General features: G+C 44.5%; 1 protein-coding gene and 1 non-coding gene across 2 annotated transcripts; one reads left to right on the forward strand and one right to left on the reverse strand.

Annotated features, from left to right (window-relative positions):
- Positions 1 to 15258: 15258 nt before the first annotated feature.
- Positions 15259 to 15331, reverse strand: TRNAA-UGC (transfer RNA alanine (anticodon UGC)). Its single transcript has one exon. It is a non-coding gene; the product is annotated as a tRNA-Ala (tRNA).
- A 4636-nt stretch (positions 15332 to 19967) lies between these two features.
- Positions 19968 to 21732, forward strand: LOC143531061 (F-box protein PP2-B11-like). The gene is made up of 3 exons (XM_077026477.1): positions 19968 to 20291; positions 21004 to 21122; positions 21207 to 21732. Exons 1-3 carry the CDS (start codon positions 19983 to 19985, stop codon positions 21730 to 21732), a joined length of 954 nt encoding a protein of 317 aa, XP_076882592.1. The 5' UTR covers positions 19968 to 19982.
- The last annotated feature ends 454 nt before the right edge of the window (positions 21733 to 22186 follow it).

A 22186-nucleotide genomic window follows, 5' to 3' on the forward strand; every position in this document is an offset into this window, starting at 1 on the left:
CAAACCACATTTTTGTAGCTGACGTTCTATCGTTCCAATGGATTTCATAACAATGAAGACTTAATCTCGTATCTTTTGGTTATAGTACAAAAACAATAAACGGTCTTTTAATCTTTTAATCTAAATTAGAGTAAACTTTCATTTTCGTCCATGTTATTTGATCATTATTGCTACTTTCATGATTTCATCCAAAATATATATATTTTTTCTCCTGAATACGGAGTACACTATGGTTTCATTTTAAATTATGACAGTTTACTCTTAAAATTATGTGAAAGAATTTTTTGGAAAAACAATTCGATGAACTTTAGGAATTGACCAACTCTAAAGGGCACAAACTTTAGTTTTAGTTGTAACTAGTAAATTACCCACGCAACGCGCGGGAAATTGTTCAATAAAACCCAGCCGTAGTAGCGGAGAGTTAACACGAGTACTGTGAATATTTGCAACGTTCGGTACGACATTGGAACTAATCCAAAAAAAAGTTCGTTACATTAGCGTGTATAAAATAAAAAACAAACAAAAAAGTAGTGGCAAAACCCAGCTATTGGTACCCGTACGTTGGTAAAACCCGAGTGTTACGACGGTATGTTGACGTGAATTCGGTCAGTGTTAGTTACGTTCATTAAGGTATAAGCAACGTTAGTAAAACACGGACGTTGTATGTTTTGGACGTTGAGGCGGCAAGTCTACGTGAATTCGACCAGTTTCCGTCATGTATGTTACGGTTTCTGTTGCGTTCATTACGGTACGAAGGCTAAAACAAAAGATAAAATAAAAATTGAGGTGGACCAATGGGTGGCATCGATCGTTAAAATCGGGCGTTGGTAAAACCCAAGTGGTTGCGGTCGTTGAGGTTGCGAGCTATAGGAATTTGGTCTGTTTACATCATGCTCGTTACGTTGCCGGGACCAAAAAAAAAAATTGTTCGGTTACATTCGTCACGATACCGGAACCAGAGTGAAAATTATATATAAATTGAGGTGGACCAATGGTTTGGCGTTGTGTCTAAATCCAGGCGTTGTTCAAACCCGAGCATTGCCGGTCTCGGCCGTTGAGAGTACGCAAACTCGATCGGTTAAAACCAAAAAAAAAGGTAAAAAAAACAAATTTGACATTCAATTTACCATTACCAAAACAAAGGTAAAAAAAACAAATTTGACATTCAATTTACCATTACCAAAACAAAGGTAAAAAAAACAAATTTGACATTCAATTTACCATTACCAAAACAAAGGTAAAAAAAACAAATTTGACGTTCAGTTTACCATTACCAAAACTTAAGAAAACAAAAATAAACAAAATGGTTGGATGAATGTGAAATTTAAGGTAAAAAAAAGGGGAAGAAAACAACTTCTTGTAGCAAGAATCGAACCCGGGTGAATACCAACTCAGGAAATGACGATCAAAGCCAACGGACCAAAACCAAGCAAGTTGTTTATTTGCACAAATATCTAATATATATTAAAATCCTAGAGCCTATTTTAGTTTGTGGCACCAAGTTTCTCTTTTACTTTATATAGATAATGCTAAAAGGTTTTGGTTGGCCTTCTCTTATTTCTAGCAACTTGCAAGGTTAGTCGGCTTCAACCAGTTTTGACGAAAATTTTAGAACAAACAGCTAATTACTATACAAACCGAGATGAGAAAACCAGTTTGGTTTTATTGGCCTTGGTCTCACATATTTGTAAGTTTACATCATTTTGTCCACAATTGAACTTGGACGCTCACCACTTTAAAGATACTTTACCTTCTCACAATTCACAACACCTTGGTAGCCTATTTTTCAAGTTAGCTACCATTTACAGAACTAGTCACACACGTTAGGCCAAAACATGAACTTTTCATCCAACTTCAGTACAATCACTCCCACTAAAATTTATATGAGAACATACTCAACTCCGATCTACAAGATTCATTCTAAATTCCCAATTTAAGACTCAAATCATTTAGACATTCATGAACCTCAACATGCACCCACTTAATCAGCATCAAATGAAATTTAACAATCATAAACATGAATCTTATCATATACAAGCATGATTGCATGAACACTCAATTTCATTTATGGCTACACATTCAATCGACAAAACATCAAGAACAAGGGCTTTTTGGTTGATGTTATCATGCTTTTTAAATCATAATCGATGATCATAGACCTTCAATTTCTCTCTCTTTCACTACAAAATTGATGGGTTAAACCCCCCACAATCCTTTTTTCCTTCACTCCCGTCATTACCATCACTCGTGCGCACACAAACTTAGTTATTTGACCAAATGGGTGGGTTTTTCCATCTTTAACTCTTGTAATTCAACCATCAAGGAATGACTAAGCAGTAAATTTCACTAGTCAAGAAATTATATTTTCATTATTAACATATAAAGTCCTGTCCCTAGACTTTATTTATTCCAAGCTAAACCCATATCTTAACAAAGTAAACTAAAGCTCCTGAAGAAACACTAAGTGACCCAGTACAGATTATAGATAATCTGGGGGTTAAGTAATGTTTCCCACGAATGAGGTCTAGCTGAGAAGGCTGTTCTTCAGGAGACCTGCAAAACAAACACCGTAAGCTCGTCACTGAGAAGGGGGGGGGGGGTTCCTCCTTGTGACCACCCTCCGGCGTGAGAATCAGACTAGGTTGCTCTGAATATAAGTGTATATTAAGAGATTGCTAGATAACTGGATAGCAGATGATCTTACCATTCCAAGATGTTGGAGTATTTATAGCCGAAGGTAGGTTTTCTAGAAGGTACAGCCGACTGAATAGTATTCCTGTTCAACCAACAGTGGATTACGCACAGGCCATACTGGTTGGTGGGTAGGTTACGGCCAACAGTAACAAAGTCGGCTGCACTATTCCACCAATTGTAGGCTATGCACGTCCCACTTACTGTGGATTGTACGCAGGCCATGCTGGTTGGTGAATAGGTTACGGCCAACAGTAACACTATTCCACCAACTGTAGGCTGCGCATGCTCCACAGTAAGGGTTGGTGAGTAGGCAGCGGCTAATAGTGACAAACAGTACTAGAGGGTGCTCCTCCTCGCACTGTTGTCGGTGAGCTGTCACCCTGTGATTGGCTCATGGGCTGTTCTGGTCAGATCGTCTGTCCTATCCATACCTTGGTAGGTATGGTACAAAAGATCTTTCAGAATCAGACTGGCTCATTTGGGCGGGATTGTTCCCGCCTTGCTCATTCCTTCACGTGACTGCTGAAGTAGCTAGTGTCTTGTGCGTGTAGCCCTGCTGTCTGCGGGTAGCCTTCCCTGATGGCTTGTATCCGCAACTGCGGGAACAGGCGGGGTACTTCACCATTGGGAGGCTTTCCCTGCGTGTACAGCTTGCGTACTGCGCGTAAGATTCTATGAGCATGGTGGGTCCTGCGGGAGCAGATGGCCTTTGCGCAGACGTCCCTGTTTAAGGTGAGTCTTGCGGGACCAACTGGTCTCTGCTGGGACCTACCTCTTCAAGTCCCCCCAGTCCAATGTTCTTCTCACGAATGTTTAATAAAGTGAGGTGAACTTTTGGACTTTAAGCAAGGGGTTTTGAAAAGGGTTTAGTTTTAAGGTTCTCCGTGGGGATTCTTCCCGCGGGTTTCCTAATGTCACTTGCAAAAATTCCCGATTTTTTTTTTTTTTTGCTTGATCTTTGGGTATGATGCGGGTAGGTATGTAACCTTCTCGCAAGTCAGGAGCGTTGAGTCTCACTTGTGTGGATTCTCCTTGAGGTTTTAGTGGTTTTGAACATAGTGATCAATTATGTTTAAACCACCAATTCCATCCTGGAGCCTCAAACAATGTAGTTCTCGACGTTCCCGCTATGCGGGGATGTTATTTCCGTTTCCGCAAGCATTGCCCAGAAGATCCTTCTTGGTTTCAATTCCCTGCGGAGCGCTAGGTACGTGAAGGGTTTTGCCTGAACACTGTACCCGCGCTCGTCTTACGGTTACTTTACTTTCAAGGTGCCCCTGGCATCAATTCCCTGCGGGTGCTAGGTATGTGAAGGGTTTTGCCTTAACACTGCACCCGCACCCGTCTTATAGTTACTTTGTTGCCGGGGTATTTTTGGCTTCAATTCCCTGCGGGTGCAAGGTATGTGAAGGGTTTTGCCTTAACACTGTACCCGCGTCCGTCTTATGGTTACTTGGTTGCCAAGGTAATGGGTGTTTTCCCGCTTACTTTTGAATCTTTTTGAATTTTGAAATTCAAAAGGTTGGTAAGGATAAGAACAATCCAAACATCTGAAACGTCGTGCGACAGTTTCTTCTGACTGTGTCAGGACGTGCAGGAAGTTATGGTGACGTGACAGAACATGGTCATTCCAGTCGCTTTTTCAGGCGCGTAGGCGTGTTTTTTCGGGCGCGTGGCCGCGAAGTTACTGGCACGTCCTTTCAACAGCTGTTGCCAGCTTGCTTTTTGCCACGTGTCATAGTTTCATTGCACTGTCGATTTCTCTCTCCTCCGCATTAAATTCACCGCATTAATTGCGATTACTATATAAAGGGGAAGAGGGTTATTTGCAATTCACACTTTCACCTCTCTTCTTCTTCTTCTTAGTGATTTCCGGCAAATACTCCCCTTTTTCAGGCAAGCATTTTCCCGAAATCACTCTTCTTTCTGCAAAAATGTCTTCTCATGATGCTGAAGCTGTAGCCGACGATAGGAGTACTGCTGGCGAGTGCCAGTGTGCTCTACCTGTCGATCAGTACCTGTACATCGTCAGGAAGTTCATGCTCGAGTCTCTCGAGCCTGAGTTTCCTGAATCTCACCAGACTGTGTACGATGCCCCCAGTGGCAAGATCGGGGTATATGCTGCATTCTTTGTTTATGGAAACCTTAGGTTCCCATTGACAAAGTTTATGTACCGTGTCCTGGAGAGGCACGGGGTGCACCTGACCGAGGTGCATCCGATGGCGATTGCCAAGGTCCGGCACTTCGAGTGGGTGTGCCGGATTCTGGGTATTGAGCCCTACGTGGACCGCCTGATGACCTTCTATACTTGGAGGTGCGTCCAAGGGTGGTACACCCTGACAACCCGTATTAAGGGTTTAAAGATCTGCGTGACCGAGCGCAGTCTCCGATCGTGGAAGCGGGAGTTCTTCTACATCTCTGCCCGCGCCATCCCCATTGCCATGAAGTTCAAGAAGGGTCAAGCGCTTCCGAGCCTTCACGCTTCCAGCTACCAGGAGGCGGAATGGTTCGCGAAGATATCCCGGGTCCAATCTCCGGTTTACCGGTTTGCGGAGTCCGGGATGGTGCTGCTGGGGATGAGCCGGGTATGGAAGGATGCGTCTCGGTTTCCTATCCTTCTCGAATACGGTTTGAACTCTATTCCTTATGGTATGTCTTGTCTTTCTTGCTGATATTAGTTTATTTTCTAACTGTTTCTTTTCTTTCAGAGGGGAATAATTTGGAGTCGCTCCTGTTCCCGCGGGAAGCTGACAGTCCCGTGCGGGTGGGCACTCGTGCTCTGGACGACAATGAGTTGCCCATCCTGGAGCAAACGGCGGATAGGTTTGTGGAGGTCTATCCGCCGGGCCAAGAGATCCTGAGCCACCGGCGGCCAGGTAAGGAGATATTTTATCCCGAACCCCTCAATGCTGTACCCGCTGTTGGAAATCCTTACATCCTATCTTCTTCTGAGGAATCCGCAGATGGTCCTCCCCTTGTGCGGAAGAAGAAGACTGCTGCCGGCATGAAGGGGAAGGAGAAGGCCTCCACAGCTGATCCAGTGGTTCTATCTGACACGGAGTCAGATAGTGAAGAGGTGGCGGGGAAGCCCGGTGGTGAGAAGACCACTGCTCCGGAGGCTACGACCGTTACCTCCGGAGAACCAACGAAGACGACGGTGACCGGTACCAAGAGGCCGGCTCCATCGGGTTCCTCCCCGCCCGTCCGTACGTTCAGGGTCAAGAAAACCCGTAAGTATAATCATAATGCCTTTGTAGATTTGTCACTTCATAATTTTCTTTTAACACTTTCTTCTTTGTGCAGGCGTGGATGTTGACGCAATCCGGGGTGAAACGCAGGGGAGTACCTCCTCGCCAATGACGGTAGGCTCGGTCAGCCTTCCTGAGGCGTCGACCCAGTCGCCTGCGCCTGCATCCGCTGGTCCAGTTGCTCGTTCCGTCGAGCCAACTGTTCCGGCCGAGATGACGTCACCGCCGGCCGTGAGTGCGATTTTTACAGCATCCTTCACGGAACCGGCGGTTACTGCTGCTTTTAAGGAGGCGGCGACCGCGGCGGAGACCACGACGGCGACCACGGCGGCTGCCACCATGCCCGCGCCACCGGCACCGACAGCCGGACCATCAGGTACGCGCAGGGCTTCCCGCCGATCTTTGCCACCTTCCCATCTGCCTGACCTGTTGGATGGATTTCCTTTAGGTTCAGGTGATGGGTTTGGCGGATATCGGCCTGTCATTGACCCTACAGGTGCGTAGGGTTCCTTTGTTTTTCCCCTTTTTTTTTTTTTTTTTTTTTTATCATCTTTTCCTTACTGTCTTTGTTTCTTTTGCAGTGTCGGATTCCAATGAAGTGCATGTTCCACGATGGAACATACGCCGAGGAACAACCCTTCGTACCCCTGTGGAGTGCGTGGACTGGGCTCGCCACGCTGCTCCTCATGGTGCGTTGGGGGAAGCCATGGCTAGCTACCAGGAGGGTAGGCTAACCAATGAGCTTCGGGTTCTCCAGGCCCGGATGCAGCCGCGCATCGAGCTGCTTTGTCGTGAAAACGACAAGTTGAAAGCAGCTCGCGCCAAAGACGTATCTGAAGCGCGTGCTCTCCGGGAGGAGAACCAACAGCTGGCGGCAGCTGCCGCCGCCAAGGAGAAGGCCTTCAAGGCCCTCGAGGTTGAAGTTCAGGCGCGACTCGAGGCCCGTTCCAAGGCTGCCCAAGCTGTGAATGAACAGCTTCGGCTGGCCAGGGAAACTGCGCGAAACGCAACCGAGAGGGCTGCCCAGGCTGAAGCCGTTGCTGAGCCTCTGCGTTTGGAGAATGAGGAGCTGAAAGGCAAATTAGAGGCTCTCCAACGCGCTCATGATGCCTTGGCAATGGAAGATGCCAAGAAACTCCAGGAAATCCTGGACCAGAGGGGGGTGCTTGACCAAACCGAGCGGAAGCTTAAGGGCGTCGAAGAGGCTGCCGCTAAGGAAGTTTTACTTGCCAACCTTAACAAGAGCGAAGCCGAACGCGCCCATACCGAAGCTCAAGCTGCCCTCCAATGGCTTCTTCGAGAAGCGTTGCCTCAGGTATGTTTAGATTTATCTTCACGCATTTCTTTTGTAAGAAAAGGTTCTAATACTTGTATTTTTTTCTTTGTAGGTTGTGCGTCGGGTCTTTTCAGAGACCTCCTACGATGATGCTATGACCGCAGCCCTCAACGCTTCTCATGATGATGGGGAAAAGGCCGGCTTCATGCTTGGTCTAGGGTTTGTTGAGAAAGGCGTCCCGCCTTCCAACTTCCCTTTGTTCGATGTGGATACCGAAGCCATTTACGACCAAGCATTGAACCAATACGCCGCCTTCCCGCATCCAGTGGTGGAAAAGGTGGATGAAGTAGCTGTTGCTGATGATGGGTTAGCTGTCCTCAAAGCTTTCCTCGAACCACCCCGTTCTTCTGACGGAGCGGGTCCTAGTGGAGGCGGCCCTGAAGCTTGACCCCGAAGATCCCTTTCCATTGCTTAAACTTGTATAGATTCTCTTCTAGGCGGGTAGTAACCCGGCCATTCTTGTAATATATTATTGAAATATAAATCTTTTTTGCGTATAAGATTGTTATTTCCTTCTTTGGATTCCTTGCTTTATAAACTCATGACTTGCATACTTAGTTTAAGTTAGCAATTTTCCAAGTGTTCTAGAATAAGTTAACCTCTTGAACGTGGTTGATGATGGGTTAAAGTTTCGCTTCCTCTTTCGTGATTGTGCGGGTAGAACCGTCACTTGCACTTGGTAGGATGGCTAAACTTTAACCTTTATCTGACCTGCGTGCAGGTTTTCCTCATTTCTAAGTATTTAGGATAAGTTAACCTTTGAACGTGGTTGATAGTGGGTTAAAGTTTCGCTTCCTCCTTCGTGATTGTGCGGATAGAACCGTCACTTGCACTTGGTAGGATGGCTAAACTTTACCCATACCTGACCTGCGTGTAGGGTTTCCTTTTTTCCTTGTATTTTTTTTTTTTTTTTTTTTTTTTTTTTAGGATAACCTTTGAACGTGGTAAATGATAGTTTAAAGTTTTGCTTCCTTATTTGTGATTGTGCGGATAAGACCGTCACTTGCACTTACAAGGATGGCTAAACTTTACTTACATCATACCTGCGTGTAGGTTTCCCTTATTTTTAACGTTGTGTTTATGCGGGTTTTGCCGCCTTCCACACGTAACGACTTACTTCTCCCCCTTTATGTGGTAAACACCGGCACCAGTGGGGAGTTCATAAGAATAAAGGTAAACACATTATGAAAGGAGAATCATTTCCATTAGAAGTGGCTCTTGGCCTTTTCTTTACAAGTTTTGGAATTGATCTACATATAACATTTGCGTAATTGAGCTCCATTCCATGTTCTTGGGATGGGAGTGCCATCGAGCCTTTCGAGCCGGTATGCGCCCTTTCCCAGAACTTGTTTGATAACAAATGGCCCTTCCCAGACTGGGGCCAACTTTCCTGGGCGTTCTTGGTTCGAAGCCTCGTTGTTACGCAGTATGTAGTCTCCTTCCTTGAAGTTGCAGAGTTTTACCCGCGTGTTGTAGTACTTTTGCATTTGTCGTTTGTAATTCTCTTCACGCACTGCGGCTAAGTCTCTGCGTTCCTCGGTTAGCATAAGATCCAACCGTCTTTCCGCATCATTGTCTTCTGGCTGACTCAAGACCCTTGGTGAGGGTAGATCAATTTCGACCGGGACCATGGCTTCCGTGCCATAAGTGAGGCTGAACGGGGTTTCCCCCGTACTGGCCTTCTTCAGCGTTCTGTTTGCCCAAAGGACGTGCGGAAGCTCGTCCACCCAGCCGGATCTGTGTTTCAAAAGTCTTTTCTTGATGCCTTCGACGATGCTCTTGTTTGCTCTCTCCACCTCACCATTACCTTGCGGGTGTGCCACTGAGGTAAAGGTGTGGGTGATTTGAAGTTCTTTCAGCCACTGTTGTAGCTTCTTGTCAGCAAAGTTGGTGTCGTTATCGCTCACCAAATTCTGTGGAAGTCCAAAATGACAAATTATAAATTCCCAAATAAATTTTTTGATATGCTTTGCGGTTGTTTGGGCTAAAGGTTTTGCTTCTATCCACTTGGTGAAGTAGTCGATGGCTACCACTAGGAACTGAACATTTCCTGCTGCTGTAGGAAATGGGCCTGTCACATCGATGGCCCACTTCTGAAATGGCCACGAAGAAGTGACTGGAACCAGTTCGTTTTTTGGGCGATGCGTGTTAGGTGCGTAAAGCTGGCAAGACCTGCATTTTCTGATGTATGCCAGTGCATCCGTATGCATCCCCGGCCAAAAGTATCCCGCGTTGTTTAGCTTGGCTACAACAGCGCGGGGGCCTGCGTGTACCCTACAGATGCCTTCGTGTACTTCCCTTAGGAGGTAGTCGGCATCTTGGTTGTCCACGCATCTCAAGAGTGGGCCAAGAAAGTTACGCTTGTAAAGGATGTCATTGACGAGTTGATAATTCAGTGCTTTACAGCGTAGTTTTCTTGCCTGTGTTTTTGACTCTGGTAATATTCCTGCTGCAAGGTAATTTATTATTGGTGTCATCCATGTTTCTGTATTGTTCTGGATGACACAAATTTCCTTGTGCGGGACTGATGGTGCTTCGAGGAGTTCAATGCGGATGTCCTTTCCCAAGTGGGTGAAGGCTAGTGATGCAAGCTTGCTTAACGCATCCGCAGATTTGTTTTCGCTGCGCTTGACGTGTATGACTTTACAATCACTAAAATCACGCATAAGGGTTTTTGCCTGGGCGAGGTACAGGGCCATGGTGTCATTCACAGCCGTGTATGTTCCATTTATTTGGTTGGCCACCAGCATGGAATCCACGTGGGCTTCTAAGTTTTTCACTCCCATCTTACGCGCAATTCTCAAACCGGCCAAGAATGCTTCATATTCGGCTTCGTTATTCGTACTTGGAAAGTCCAGCCGAATAGCGTAAGTATATTCTTGGCCTGCTGGGTTGGTTAATTTTAACCCTGCGCCTGAACCCTCGTTACTGGCTGCTCCATCAGTGTAGAGTCGCTAGACATCATTGACGTCCTGTGCTGGGGAGGGTTGAGCCTCCTCCTGGCACTCTTTTTCCCTCGAAACGGGGACTTCTGCAATAAAATCGGCCAAGACCTGGCCTTTTATGGCTGGTCTTGGCTTGTACTTAATTGCATATTCTCCCAATTCAATTGCCCATTTGGCTAGACGTCCCGATAATTCGGGTTTGCCTAGAACATTTGAGAGTTTGAAGTTGGTGAGAATGGTGATTGGGTGGCCCTGGAAATATCGTCTTAACCTGCGTGAAGCGTGTATAAGTGCTAAGACCAATTTTTCGAGGGTAGAGTACCGGGTTTCTACGTCTGTTAGTACACGGCTAACATAATAGATTGGCATCTGGATGCCCTTTCGTTCTACTAGCAAGACTGCCCCGGTTGCTCTATCTGTTGCGGAAAGGTATAGGATTAACTCCTCTCCCGCTTGTGGTGCTGTAAGCGTTGGGAGTTCGATCAGGCGTGACCGAATCTCCTGAAAAGCTGCTTCCGCTTCTGGTGTCCAGCGGAAGTGCGTTTTCTTCAAGCAGTTTCTCAGTGTTGACACGAAAGGAAACGACTTATCCGCATGGTTTGCCAAGAAGCGATTAAGTGCGACTAGTCGCCCATTCAGTGTCTGAGCCTGTTTGATGGTGGTAGGTGATTCCATTTTAACAATGGCTTCGACCTTTTCAGGGTTCGCTCTAAAGCCATCTTTAGTAACAATGACTCCCAAGAACTTCCCTTCTTCCATCCCAAATGAACACTTGCTCGGGTTGAGCTTCATGTTTATCTTTCGGAGCGTGTTGAAAGTTTCTTCAATGTCTTTCAACATCGCCTCAGGCTCGAGGCTTTTGATGACCAAATCATCCATATAGACTTCCAAGTTTCTCCCGATTTGGGCATGAAACTCTTTGTCCATTAGTCGTTGGTACGTGGACCCTGCATTCTTAAGTCCGAATGGCATCATTTTATAACAAAATGTACCATCGGGCGTCCGAAATGCGGTTTTGTCCTGGTCATCAATGGCCATGTGGATTTGGTGGTACCCTTTATACGCATCCAAGAAGCATTTAAGGCGAAATGGCGCCAACGAATCCACTTTGAGATCAATTTCTGGTAACGGATAACAATCTTTGGGGCATGCTTTGTTCAAATCTTTGAAATCTATGCACATGCGCCATTGTTTGTCATTCTTCGGTACCATTACGGGATTTGCAACCCATGTTTGATATCTACTAACGCGTACGATGCCTGCGTCAAGGAGTTCCTTGACTTGGGTTCTACACGCGTTAGTTTGTTCAGGCCCCATTACCCTGCGCTTTTGTACGATTGGCGTAACAGCCGGATCGCATTTGAGCTTATGCTCCGCCTTACTTCGGGGTACACCAGTCATGTCAGCTGGTGTCCACGCAAAGATGTCAGCGTTTTTCTGCAGTAAGCGCTTGAGTAAGGTGCGGGTGGGATCAACAATTGTTGGTCCAATGGTAACGGCCTGGTCGGGGTATTTGCCATTGAAGGCCCATTTTTCCGGTTCAGTGACGGTTGGTTTAGCCTTCTTCGGTTTGGGTTTAGATGAGACAGATGCAATGCATACCTGGGGAATGCCAGAGATCATTGCTACACCCTCAACTGTTGGCCATCCCATCATGCCGTGGACTGAAGATACCACGGCGTTGAATCTTGCCATCCCATCTCTTCCGAATAGGATGTCGTATGTGTGGTGTGGCTTTTTCATCACGACAAAATCCACGTCTTCTGTGCGTGAATGATTCCCATCAGTAAGAGTAACGGGGAAAGATAGGATACCCAGGGGTGTTTCTGTACTGCCATCAAACCCTTCCATTGAAGCGTAGACCGTTTCCAAGCGTTCCTTGTCTTCATCATCCAGCTTATCAAAGAACTGCCTGTACATCACTGTCAACGAAGCGCCGTTGTCAGCAAGAGTGCGGGAGGTGATGTAGTGCCCCAGCTGGCTTCTGATGACGATGGGGCCTTCTTTGCTGGGGCCTCCTGGCACTCGCGGGAAGCGCACCTCAGCTTCCTTCCACGCGCATGGTTCTATCACCCGTCTTTTTCTTCCTCTGACCTTGCCATGAACCATGTTGATGCTGATGTCGACGGGCTTTCGTCCGTTACCTCTGTACCGGTTGTCATTCCTTCCTCCCTTCCTGATCGATGCCACGAGATGTGCGAGCCTTCCATCCTTAACAAATGTTTCAATAATATCCTTCAAGGATGTGCACTCTTCAGTACCATGACCCTTTGTCCCGTGGAAATCACAGGATTTGCTTTGATCCGCATTAGGTTTCTGCCGGATCGATGGGGCTTTGGGCCATGGCAATTTTTCCGTGGCAAATATCTCCGTGACGCTCTTTGTGAGTGGCGTCCACCGGTGTTTTCGATTTGAAGGGTGTGTGTTGTCCCTTCCGCCAATAAGAGGGCGAGAGCTGGATGAGGTGTCAAAGTTTACCCTTGACTGCCAAATACCTAGCCTCCTCTTTTTGTTCTGCCGGGCGATCCGGACATTGTTCTCTCTTGTCCTCTGCGTGTAGAGGTGCGTACTCTGGGGAAGGTCCCTTCCCAGTTGCTTTTCCGTCTCGGCAAAGCGCTTTGCCGCCGTCATGATGGCATCCCATGTGGATGGCATGCCATCCTTACCCGTCAACGTGCGGATAAGTTCTGGGTATTCGGCGCCTTGGATGAAGGCGGCGCGAACCAGATCCTCACTTATGTTGCCGAGACTAAGCTTTTTGGAGTTGAAGCGAGTGATGAAGTCTAGTAAAGATTCATCCTCCTCTCTCACGCAGTTGAGGATCGTCCACTGCTCTTCAGTGTACTTCCTCTGTTGGCTGAAGTGCTGGCTGAACTTGTTCTGAAAGTCCGCCCAGTCATATATGTGGTGGATCGGTAAACGATCGAACCATGCCCTGGCTGCTCCGACCAGAGTCATCTGGAACATGTAGCACCACGTGGGTTCCGTCCAGTTGCTGACGGTAGCCCCCGCAATGAACCTGTTCAGATGGTCGTCTGGGTCGGATAGACCATCATAAGTGCCAATGTTTGACATTTGTTTGGCACTTCTCGGGGCGATTGCCTCCGCAATGTCTCTTGCGAATTTTGACCTTCCTGCATTTGTAGCAGTTGGTCTAAAGGTTTTGGAGAAGTCACGCGGGTTTCTCTCCGCGATTGGTTTAAAAGCTTCCCCAAAATTCCTTTTTGGTTGGACGTCCGTGTCCTTACGCTTCCCTTTCGCCTTATGGCGAGGGTTCGCGTCGGTATCAGACTCCAACTCGTCTTCTGAGTACTCGCAGTCACTGCTCATATTGAGGTGTTGGCGAGTACTGGTGAATTCGTCAGCCTGTTGAGCTGAACGCAAGCGTTCATCCAATTCGGCTTGGAATTCTCTTTGCCGTGCTTCGGCCCACGCCTTCACTTGATCTAGTGTTTGGCGAGGGACCTTCGTTCGTTTTTCCAGTTGGGTATCGGTGAACCCCAATGGAATATTTACTCCACTTGCCCCGGCTTGGGTAGTCGGGGTAGTGTTCGTAAGGATTGTATAACCGCCGGTGTTCCCCCCAGTTGCTGGGGTGGTTACCGGGGTTTCTTGGTCAGTTACTGGCCTTTGGACCGGAGTAACGTTAACCATTTCTTCAGAAATTGTGAAAACTAAAATAGTTCTAGCTTTTATGCACGGATGGCGCCAATGAAGAAACACTAAGTGACCCAGTACAGATTATAGATAATCTGGGGGTTAAGTAATGTTTCCCACGAATGAGGTCTAGCTGAGAAGGCTGTTCTTCAGGAGACCTGCAAAACAAACACCGTAAGCTCGTCACTGAGAAGGGGGGGTTCCTCCTTGTGACCACCCTCCGGCGTGAGAATCAGACTAGGTTGCTCTGAATATAAGTGTATATTAAGAGATTGCTAGATAACTGGATAGCAGATGATCTTACCATTCCAAGATGTTGGAGTATTTATAGCCGAAGGTAGGTTTTCTAGAAGGTACAGCCGACTGAATAGTATTCCTGTTCAACCAACAGTGGATTACGCACAGGCCATACTGGTTGGTGGGTAGGTTACGGCCAACAGTAACAAAGTCGGCTGCACTATTCCACCAACTGTAGGCTATGCACGTCCCACTTACTGTGGATTGTACGCAGGCCATGCTGGTTGGTGAATAGGTTACGGCCAACAGTAACACTATTCCACCAACTGTAGGCTGCGCATGCTCCACAGTAAGGGTTGGTGAGTAGGCAGCGGCTAATAGTGACAAACAGTACTAGAGGGTGCTCCTCCTCGCACTGTTGTCGGTGAGCTGTCACCCTGTGATTGGCTCATGGGCTGTTCTGGTCAGATCGTCTGTCCTATCCATACCTTGGTAGGTATGGTACAAAAGATCTTTCAGAATCAGACTGGCTCATTTGGGCGGGATTGTTCCCGCCTAGCTCATTCCTTCACGTGACTGCTGAAGTAGCTAGTGTCTTGTGCGTGTAGCCCTGCTGTCTGCGGGTAGCCTTCCCTGATGGCTTGTATCCGCAACTGCGGGAACAGGCGGGGTACTTCACCATTGGGAGGCTTTCCCTGCGTGTACAGCTTGCGTACTGCGCGTAAGATTCTATGAGCATGGTGGGTTCTGCGGGAGCAGATGGCCTTTGCGCAGACGTCCCTGTTTAAGGTGAGTCTTGCGGGACCAACTGGTCTCTGCTGGGACCTACCTCTTCAGCTCCTAATATATCATTTCTACACAAGTATCTTATTAACCCTTCACAACATCACCAACACACTTATTAGTCGTACTTAAAAAAGGAGAAAGTAAAAACTAGTGTAAAAGTCAAACCTTTCGTGTATTTTTAATATTTTACGAGATATCCCAAAAAATGGGATGTTGCATATCCCTCAACATTTGAAAAAAAATAAAATAATAAATACTCGAAACTGAGGGAGATAGCCGAAATATTATAGGAGAAAAATTCGGGAGTGGGACCGCGCATGTTGATGATGTAAAAATGAAGAAAACAAACATTATTTGGAGATGCGGGGGATCGAACCCCGTGCCTCTCGCATGCAAAGCGAGCGCTCTACCATTTGAGCTACATCCCCTGTCTTGATTAGCATGCTCTTGCATATTTGTTATAGTAATTTTAATGTTATAATAATAAAATTCAAAGACTCCAATATTTGACATTTTGCCAACTAGACAAAACGATTTAAAGTTTTAAAGCAAGAAATCGATCTTGATATTATCATCATATGTGATGATATTTCATACACTCTTAAGTTTTTGTAAAATCATACACCTTAAAATATGTTAAAACATTTCATGGTGATGATATACATGTAAATTGTAAGCTGTATGTATTCTAACTAGTTACAAGTTGCCAAAATAGGTATGACAAGAAAATGTTTGTACTTGAAAATCCTAAAGCTTATTTCCTAAAAGTTAATATACGGGTAATTACCTGATAATTGTAATAAATACCGTAAGCAACCTACCGCCTTTCAATACTCGGTTGCATCGAGTTCGACTTCGTTCTCGGATTTCGAGTATTTCACACCATGATCCATCGGGACTTGAGACAGATTACAGTTTTGCATACCGGTCTCCTTCAGAATTCGTTTGGCATATCCTTCTTGTGTAATTACTATCCCGTCCTCTCGTTGAAATACTTCGATTCCGATATATTTCAACGTTAACTTCCCGAGATCCGACATCTCAAACTTGGTCGCCATACCCTTCTTGAAATCGGAAATTATACTCGAGCTTGTACCTGTCACAAATAAGTCATACATACACAGCTACGATCAAAAAATGTTTCCCATCCGTCTTTCGGTAAACCGATTGTTCCTTGGAACATTTTTGAAACTTCATGTCTCGTAGGATGTTATCAAGCTTTGTATTCCAAGCTCGGGGAGCTTGCCTTAACCCGTACAAGGCCTTTGACAACTTGTAAACTTTTGCCTCACTTTTTTTCTAGTATCCTTTGGGTTGTGAAACAAACACAACTTCTTTCAATTCACTATGCAAGAAAGCCGTTTTTACATCAAGATGGTGGATTTCCCACCCGTTAGATGCGGCTAATGCGATTAGTAGACGAACAGTCTAAATTCGGGCTACCGGAGCGAAAACATCATCAAAATCGATCTCGGTATTCATAGCACGAACCCATTCTTGGTTCGACTTAGCCTCAAAATAGCTACTCGGTTCACCACTTGCTGTAAGAAGTAATTGCTCATAGTCAGAGTCAACATGTAACACATAATCTTCTTGTAATCTTCTTGGTAAAACCGAGACTCGGGTTGAACGTCTTAGACCCGTTTGGGTCTCATTTTCAACCGAATGGACCTGTGACCCATTACTCATCGACTGAACTTGAGTGTGGGCTGAGGAATTAGGCCCGATATGACTCTGTTCGGTTGAGTCGTTGGACTCAGGTTGAACTGATGATGCAGGTTCAAAGCTTGGGCTACCCGGGTCGCTTCCCGAAGTTTCTTCAATAGTGGGCTCGATTTGACCAGTTCCATTATCAACCGCACCCCCCAAACAATAGAAAACATACCCGGCTCGTAGTCATTCTTCTCGACTTTCTTTACCCAATTCCACCCTTTGTTTTCGTCAAACACAACGTCCCAGCTAACAACTATTTTTTGGGTGTTCGGATCGAAGAGACGGTGTGCTTTTGAACCCATCTCTGACCCGAGATAAACGAGTTGTCTTGACCTGTCATCAAGTTTCTTTAGATGTACACTATCAACTTTAGCATTCGCCACGCATCCAAATACTCGAACGTGTTCAATAATCGGTTTCTTTTTCTTGAACCGTTCATATGGAGTTTGATCAACCAAGGCCCGGGTTGGGACCCGATTGATTAAAAATGTTGAATGTCGGACCGCTTCTCCCCACATATAATTCGGTACATGCATCGCCTTTAGAATACTCCGCACCATCCCCATTAAAGTTCGGTTTCGCCTTTCTACCACGCCATTTTGTTGTGGCGTGTACGGGGCGGTTAAATGCCGAATAATTCCACTTTCATCGCAGAACCGATTGAAATCACGTGAAGTGAATTCTCCGCCCCTATCGGTTCGGAGAGTTTTCATTGGTAAACCCGCCTCCGTCTCGATTAGGGCTTTAAACCTCTTAAAACTTTCGAACGCTTCACCCTTTTCTTTCAATAAAAACGTCCACATATATCGTGAGTAATCGTCTATTACAACAAAGACATACCTATTACCCGAGATAGTGGATGGGGTTATTGGACCGCACAAATCACCATGAACTAACTCCAAAGGTTGGGATGCTCTAAACGAGGCGGAAACGAACGCCTCGTTTGTTTACCCACCAAACACGATTCACACAACTGATTTTCGTGTTAAACATGAGGTAAATCTCGTACAAGATCCTTCTTAGCCATCGATTTCATTAACTCGAAATTGATGTGCCCAAGCCTTGCATGCCAACGCCATGCATCATCTTGGATCTTTGAGTGCAAACACACCAGAACTCCAATCTTCATCCGTATATTACAGGTCGGTTTGCGGATCTTGTGACCTTCATGAGTAACCTCTTGTTCTCATCGTACATGGTCAGAAGATCGTGCTTCATCCGAATGTCGCATCCGGACTCCGTTGCTTGACCGAGACTTATTATATTATTTTTTAACTCCGGAATGTAATAAACCTCGGTTAGCAAGTCTTGGTCACCTGATTTTCCTTGGAAAAGAATTGAGCCTTTTCCCTTGATTTGAACAAATGACCCATCTCCGAACTTAACCCTCCCGGTTATGTTCTCGTTTAATTCTAAAAAATATGACCGGTTTCCTGTCATATGATTACTTGCCCCATTATCCAAATACCACACATCATTTTCGACCCATTCGGTCTCATATTTCTTTGATATTAGGTTTTGTTCATTTAAGAACACAACTTGATGCATATACGCCGCATCATCAAAATTTTCACGGGCTTCGGTTTTGTTTGCTTCTTGACCCTTTTGAACTCGGTCTGGGCAACCGGATGCAAAGTGACCAAATTGGTCACATCGGTAACATACAATCTTTGATCGATCTTTCTTCATCTTTATTTTCCCTCGATTTGATGACCCTTGTTCGGTACTAGGGGTTCGGTCTTGGCCATTAAATCGGCCTTGACCGCGACCTCGACCTCCTCGTCCTCGTCCCCTATTAGATTCAAAACTCCTTTGACTTGATGAGTCATATTTACCGAATAAAAGTTTACCTTGGTCACCCACTTGAATTTCTTCTTCTCGGAATTAGCTCGTCATAGGCTCGGAGTCGGCCTACAACATCTTCAAATCCCGTTTTATTGAGATCCAACACTTGCTCAAGCGAAGCAACCATCTGAATATACTTCGATCTTGGGAGACTTTTGAGAAACTTCTTTACCAACCTTGCTTCATCTATAACTTCGCCGAAAGCCGCGGATTTCGAGGCAACGCTCGATAACTTGCCCACAAACTTATCTATGGAATCTGACTCGTACATCTTCATATTGTCAAATTCCATTGACAAAGTTTGGAGACGTGTTTCTCTAACCCGTTCGGCACCTAAGTGTCGGGTTTTAATCAAATCCCGCATGGCTTTAGCAGTTTCTTGATCTCCAATTTGCATGATCAAGGTTTCGGGTATGGATTGAAACAACAAGGCCATAGCCATGTCATATTTGTCTTCATCAGAGACACCCGAGTTGATGGTGTCCCAAACTTTGTGAACTCTTAGGACTACTTTCATCCTCATGGCCCACACGGTATAGTTCGTTGTAGTTAAAATTGGACAATGAACGAAAGACGGCCCGTTCTCTTTCCCCTTTGGCGGCGGCGGTGGAGTCGTGTCACCCATGGCTATTCAAACCCAACTTGTTTGAACAAAGCAACAATTGAACGAACTATCCAATCGAAAATGACAATAACTTCTTCGGTAGATCAAACCAACTTGTTCGATCAACCACAGCAACAACTTCTTCGGGAGATCAAACCAACTTGTTCGATCGAAACACCTTCTTTGTTGGCCGTTAATTATCGCGTTCTTGAACCGGGCTTTGATACCAATTCAAGAATTATAAACGGTAATTAACGAACAACTTAGAAATAACCGACTTATATTATAACCAGAAAATATAGATCGTTGGTAGTGATGGTGGTGATTGTTGTGTTTGTTGTTGTGTTGTGATGTTTTTTTCTAATACTAACTTTGTACATGTATTTATACTAGTAACCCAACTTGGTCACCAAGTATAATATGTGGCCACCACTCAACTTGGCCACCAAAATGAACTTGGGCAACAAGGTCAACTTGGGTAACAAGGTGAACTTGGCCACCAAGCAAATGGAAGAATGTTTCATAATACCCCTTAGACTTTAACCGACTTGTTAAAACCTCTTAGGCCCAGTTCACCGACTTGTGACCCAGAATAGAAATTAATCCAACAATAATAATATAATAATAGGTGTTTATAATTATTTGAAACCGAATCCAAATCTGAAATCATAATAGCGGCCATGAACTTATCTACAACAAATGTACACGTGTAATTACATAAAATGATGAAGTCGATAGCCGGTACACTTTTTTGGAAATCTGGTGACATCAAACCTCTTAAATCCGCCAACACCGCTTCATATATTTCAACACCAAAAGCCTTAACCCCTAAGCTTTCTGCCACGTATATAACACACACACACACTTGCAACGATTCCCATAACCTTATTCTGAACCTTAAAAAACACTAGCAAATTATGAGAAGTCGCGGGTTGAAAATGGATCATGAACATGGGTTTGTTTATGACTTCTTTGGGTCCATACCCGAAGGCTTTGTGTCCAAGGTTGTGTCACTCACTAGCCCACGAGATGCATGTAGGTTGTCGTCGGTTTGTTCTATATTTAGGTCGGCGGCGGCTTGGGACGACGTCTGGGAGAGTTTCTTGCCGCCGGATTACCAGAAGATTGTTACGCAGACCGCGGAGGAAGACGGTGGTTGTTCTTCGAAGAAGCAGCTGTTTCTTCGTCTTTATGATCATCCCATCATTATTGACGGTGGCAATAAGGTTAAGTTCTGACTATTTCATTAATCATTCCTACATGTTTCTTAATATTAATTAGACGATTATAATTATTATTATTATTATTATTTTGTTATAATCAGTTATTATTATTGTTATTATGGTATAGTATTAGTATTGAGTTAATGAAATGGCTTCAAATAACTTAACATCTATTGAGATGTAAACAATTTCAATACTAATTATTAATAGTAAATAACTAAATACTATACTAATACTACAGCTACTACTACTGATAAAAACAATAATAATAATAATAATAATAATAATAACAATGATATAAAAATAGTAATAATAATTGTCTAATATTTAATTCTAGTAATTTACACTCATTTTCATATAAAAGATCGAAAATTTATGTGTTCTCTTGTTGGTTAATTTGTCTCTTTAAATCATTTAGTTTTTATTAAATTGATTGATGTTCTTGGTCATGGCATAAAAATTGGGATCCATTTAAGCAATATTTTAAATAGTAAATAACTAAATAATAATAATAATAATAATAATAATAATAATAATAATAATAATAATAATTCTCTAATATTTAATTCTAGTAATTAACAATCATTTTCATTGCTTAAAAAATTGGGATCCATAAGCAATATTTTATAACATGGTTTTCAACTTTCAAAGTTTAAATCTTCATGATCATGTGGTGTTTACTATGGAACTGACACTATTTTTGGAATTGACAAAGAGCTTCTTTCTGGACAAACACACCGGTAAGAAATGCTACATGTTAGCAGCAAGGGATTTATCGATCACGTGGGGCGATACTCCACGTTACTGGAGATGGATTTCATTACCCGAGTCACGGTAATCATTTAATGTCTCGATTCTTGTTCATGTATAGTCGCTTAAACAAATCGATGAAGTTAAGATTTCGGTTGCAAAATGTAGGTTTGCCGAGGTGGCGGAGCTCATAAGTGTTTGTTGGTTAGAGGTGCATGGTAGGATTAGTACTTTAATGCTATCACCAAACACGGTTTATGTAGCGTTCATGGTGTTCAAATCAACATCAGAAACTCACGGGTTTGATTCCCAGCCAGCCGAAGTTTTGGTTGGGTTAAGGGGACTCGAGAGCCAGACCCATACAGTGTTTCTCATAGCCCAAGGGGGTGAAGCAAGAAGGCGTTATCCAACCCGAATGGGAATGTTCCACCGGGTTCGTGAGGCAAACCCAATCCCAAGCCTGAATAGAAGCCGAAGCTTGAGCCTGGTCACGGTTGTGGGGAGTTCAAATGGTAATGTGCCTAAACAAAGGAAAGATGGGTGGATGGAGATTGAGCTTGGTGAGTATTTTGTAAAGGAAGGTGAAGAGGGTGGTGAACTTGTAATGAGCATGAAAGAAGTGAAAGGGAGGAATTGGAAGGGTGGGATTGTGATTCAAGGGATTGAGATTAGGCCTAAGCCTTTTATAACTTGAGTTGAGTGTGACTTTCTTTTCTTTTAATAAGTTTTGAGATTTAAGGAGAGTTCTATTTCATTTTTTATTTTATGGTTTTGGGATTTTGGTGTGTTATACTTGTGTAAAAGGATTGCATAATGATCATTTTAAAGTTAAAATGCTTGATGCACAAAAGTGGTGATGTTGGTTCCTCAAGTTTGCCGTGATTGCAACTACATATGTCATGGCTTGGGTGTGAAATCTATTTAATCGGACTGGCCATGAATAAAACTTTGTGTACATTTAGTTAGGAATGAACATGAACACCAGGTTGATTAGTTAATTTATGTTCGCTCATTTATTAAGTTCGTTTATGTTTGTTCTCATGTGTCAAAATGAATTTCAACCCGAGCTAGAGAGATTGACTGGCTAATGTTAGGCCCCTGGTGGAAATTTCAAAATGAATTTCAACCCGAACTAGAGAGATTGACTG

The sequence above is a fragment of the Bidens hawaiensis genome, unplaced genomic scaffold (assembly GCF_021521415.1).
Source record: "Bidens hawaiensis isolate Kalapana, Puna unplaced genomic scaffold, B.hawaiensis_p1.1 tig00000055_1, whole genome shotgun sequence".
NCBI classification, from domain to species: Eukaryota; Viridiplantae; Streptophyta; class Magnoliopsida; order Asterales; family Asteraceae; genus Bidens; species Bidens hawaiensis.

Bases quoted from the DNA above. Each gene is read 5' to 3' on its own strand.
- LOC143531061 (XM_077026477.1), top strand. From the start codon at position 19,983: ATGAGAAGTCGCGGGTTGAAAATGGATCATGAACATGGGTTTGTTTAT. The intron at 20,292-21,003 runs GTTAAGTTCTGA...GAATTGACAAAG, and splicing joins TTATTGACGGTGGCAATAAG to AGCTTCTTTCTGGACAAACA. The intron at 21,123-21,206 runs GTAATCATTTAA...TGCAAAATGTAG, and splicing joins ATTTCATTACCCGAGTCACG to GTTTGCCGAGGTGGCGGAGC.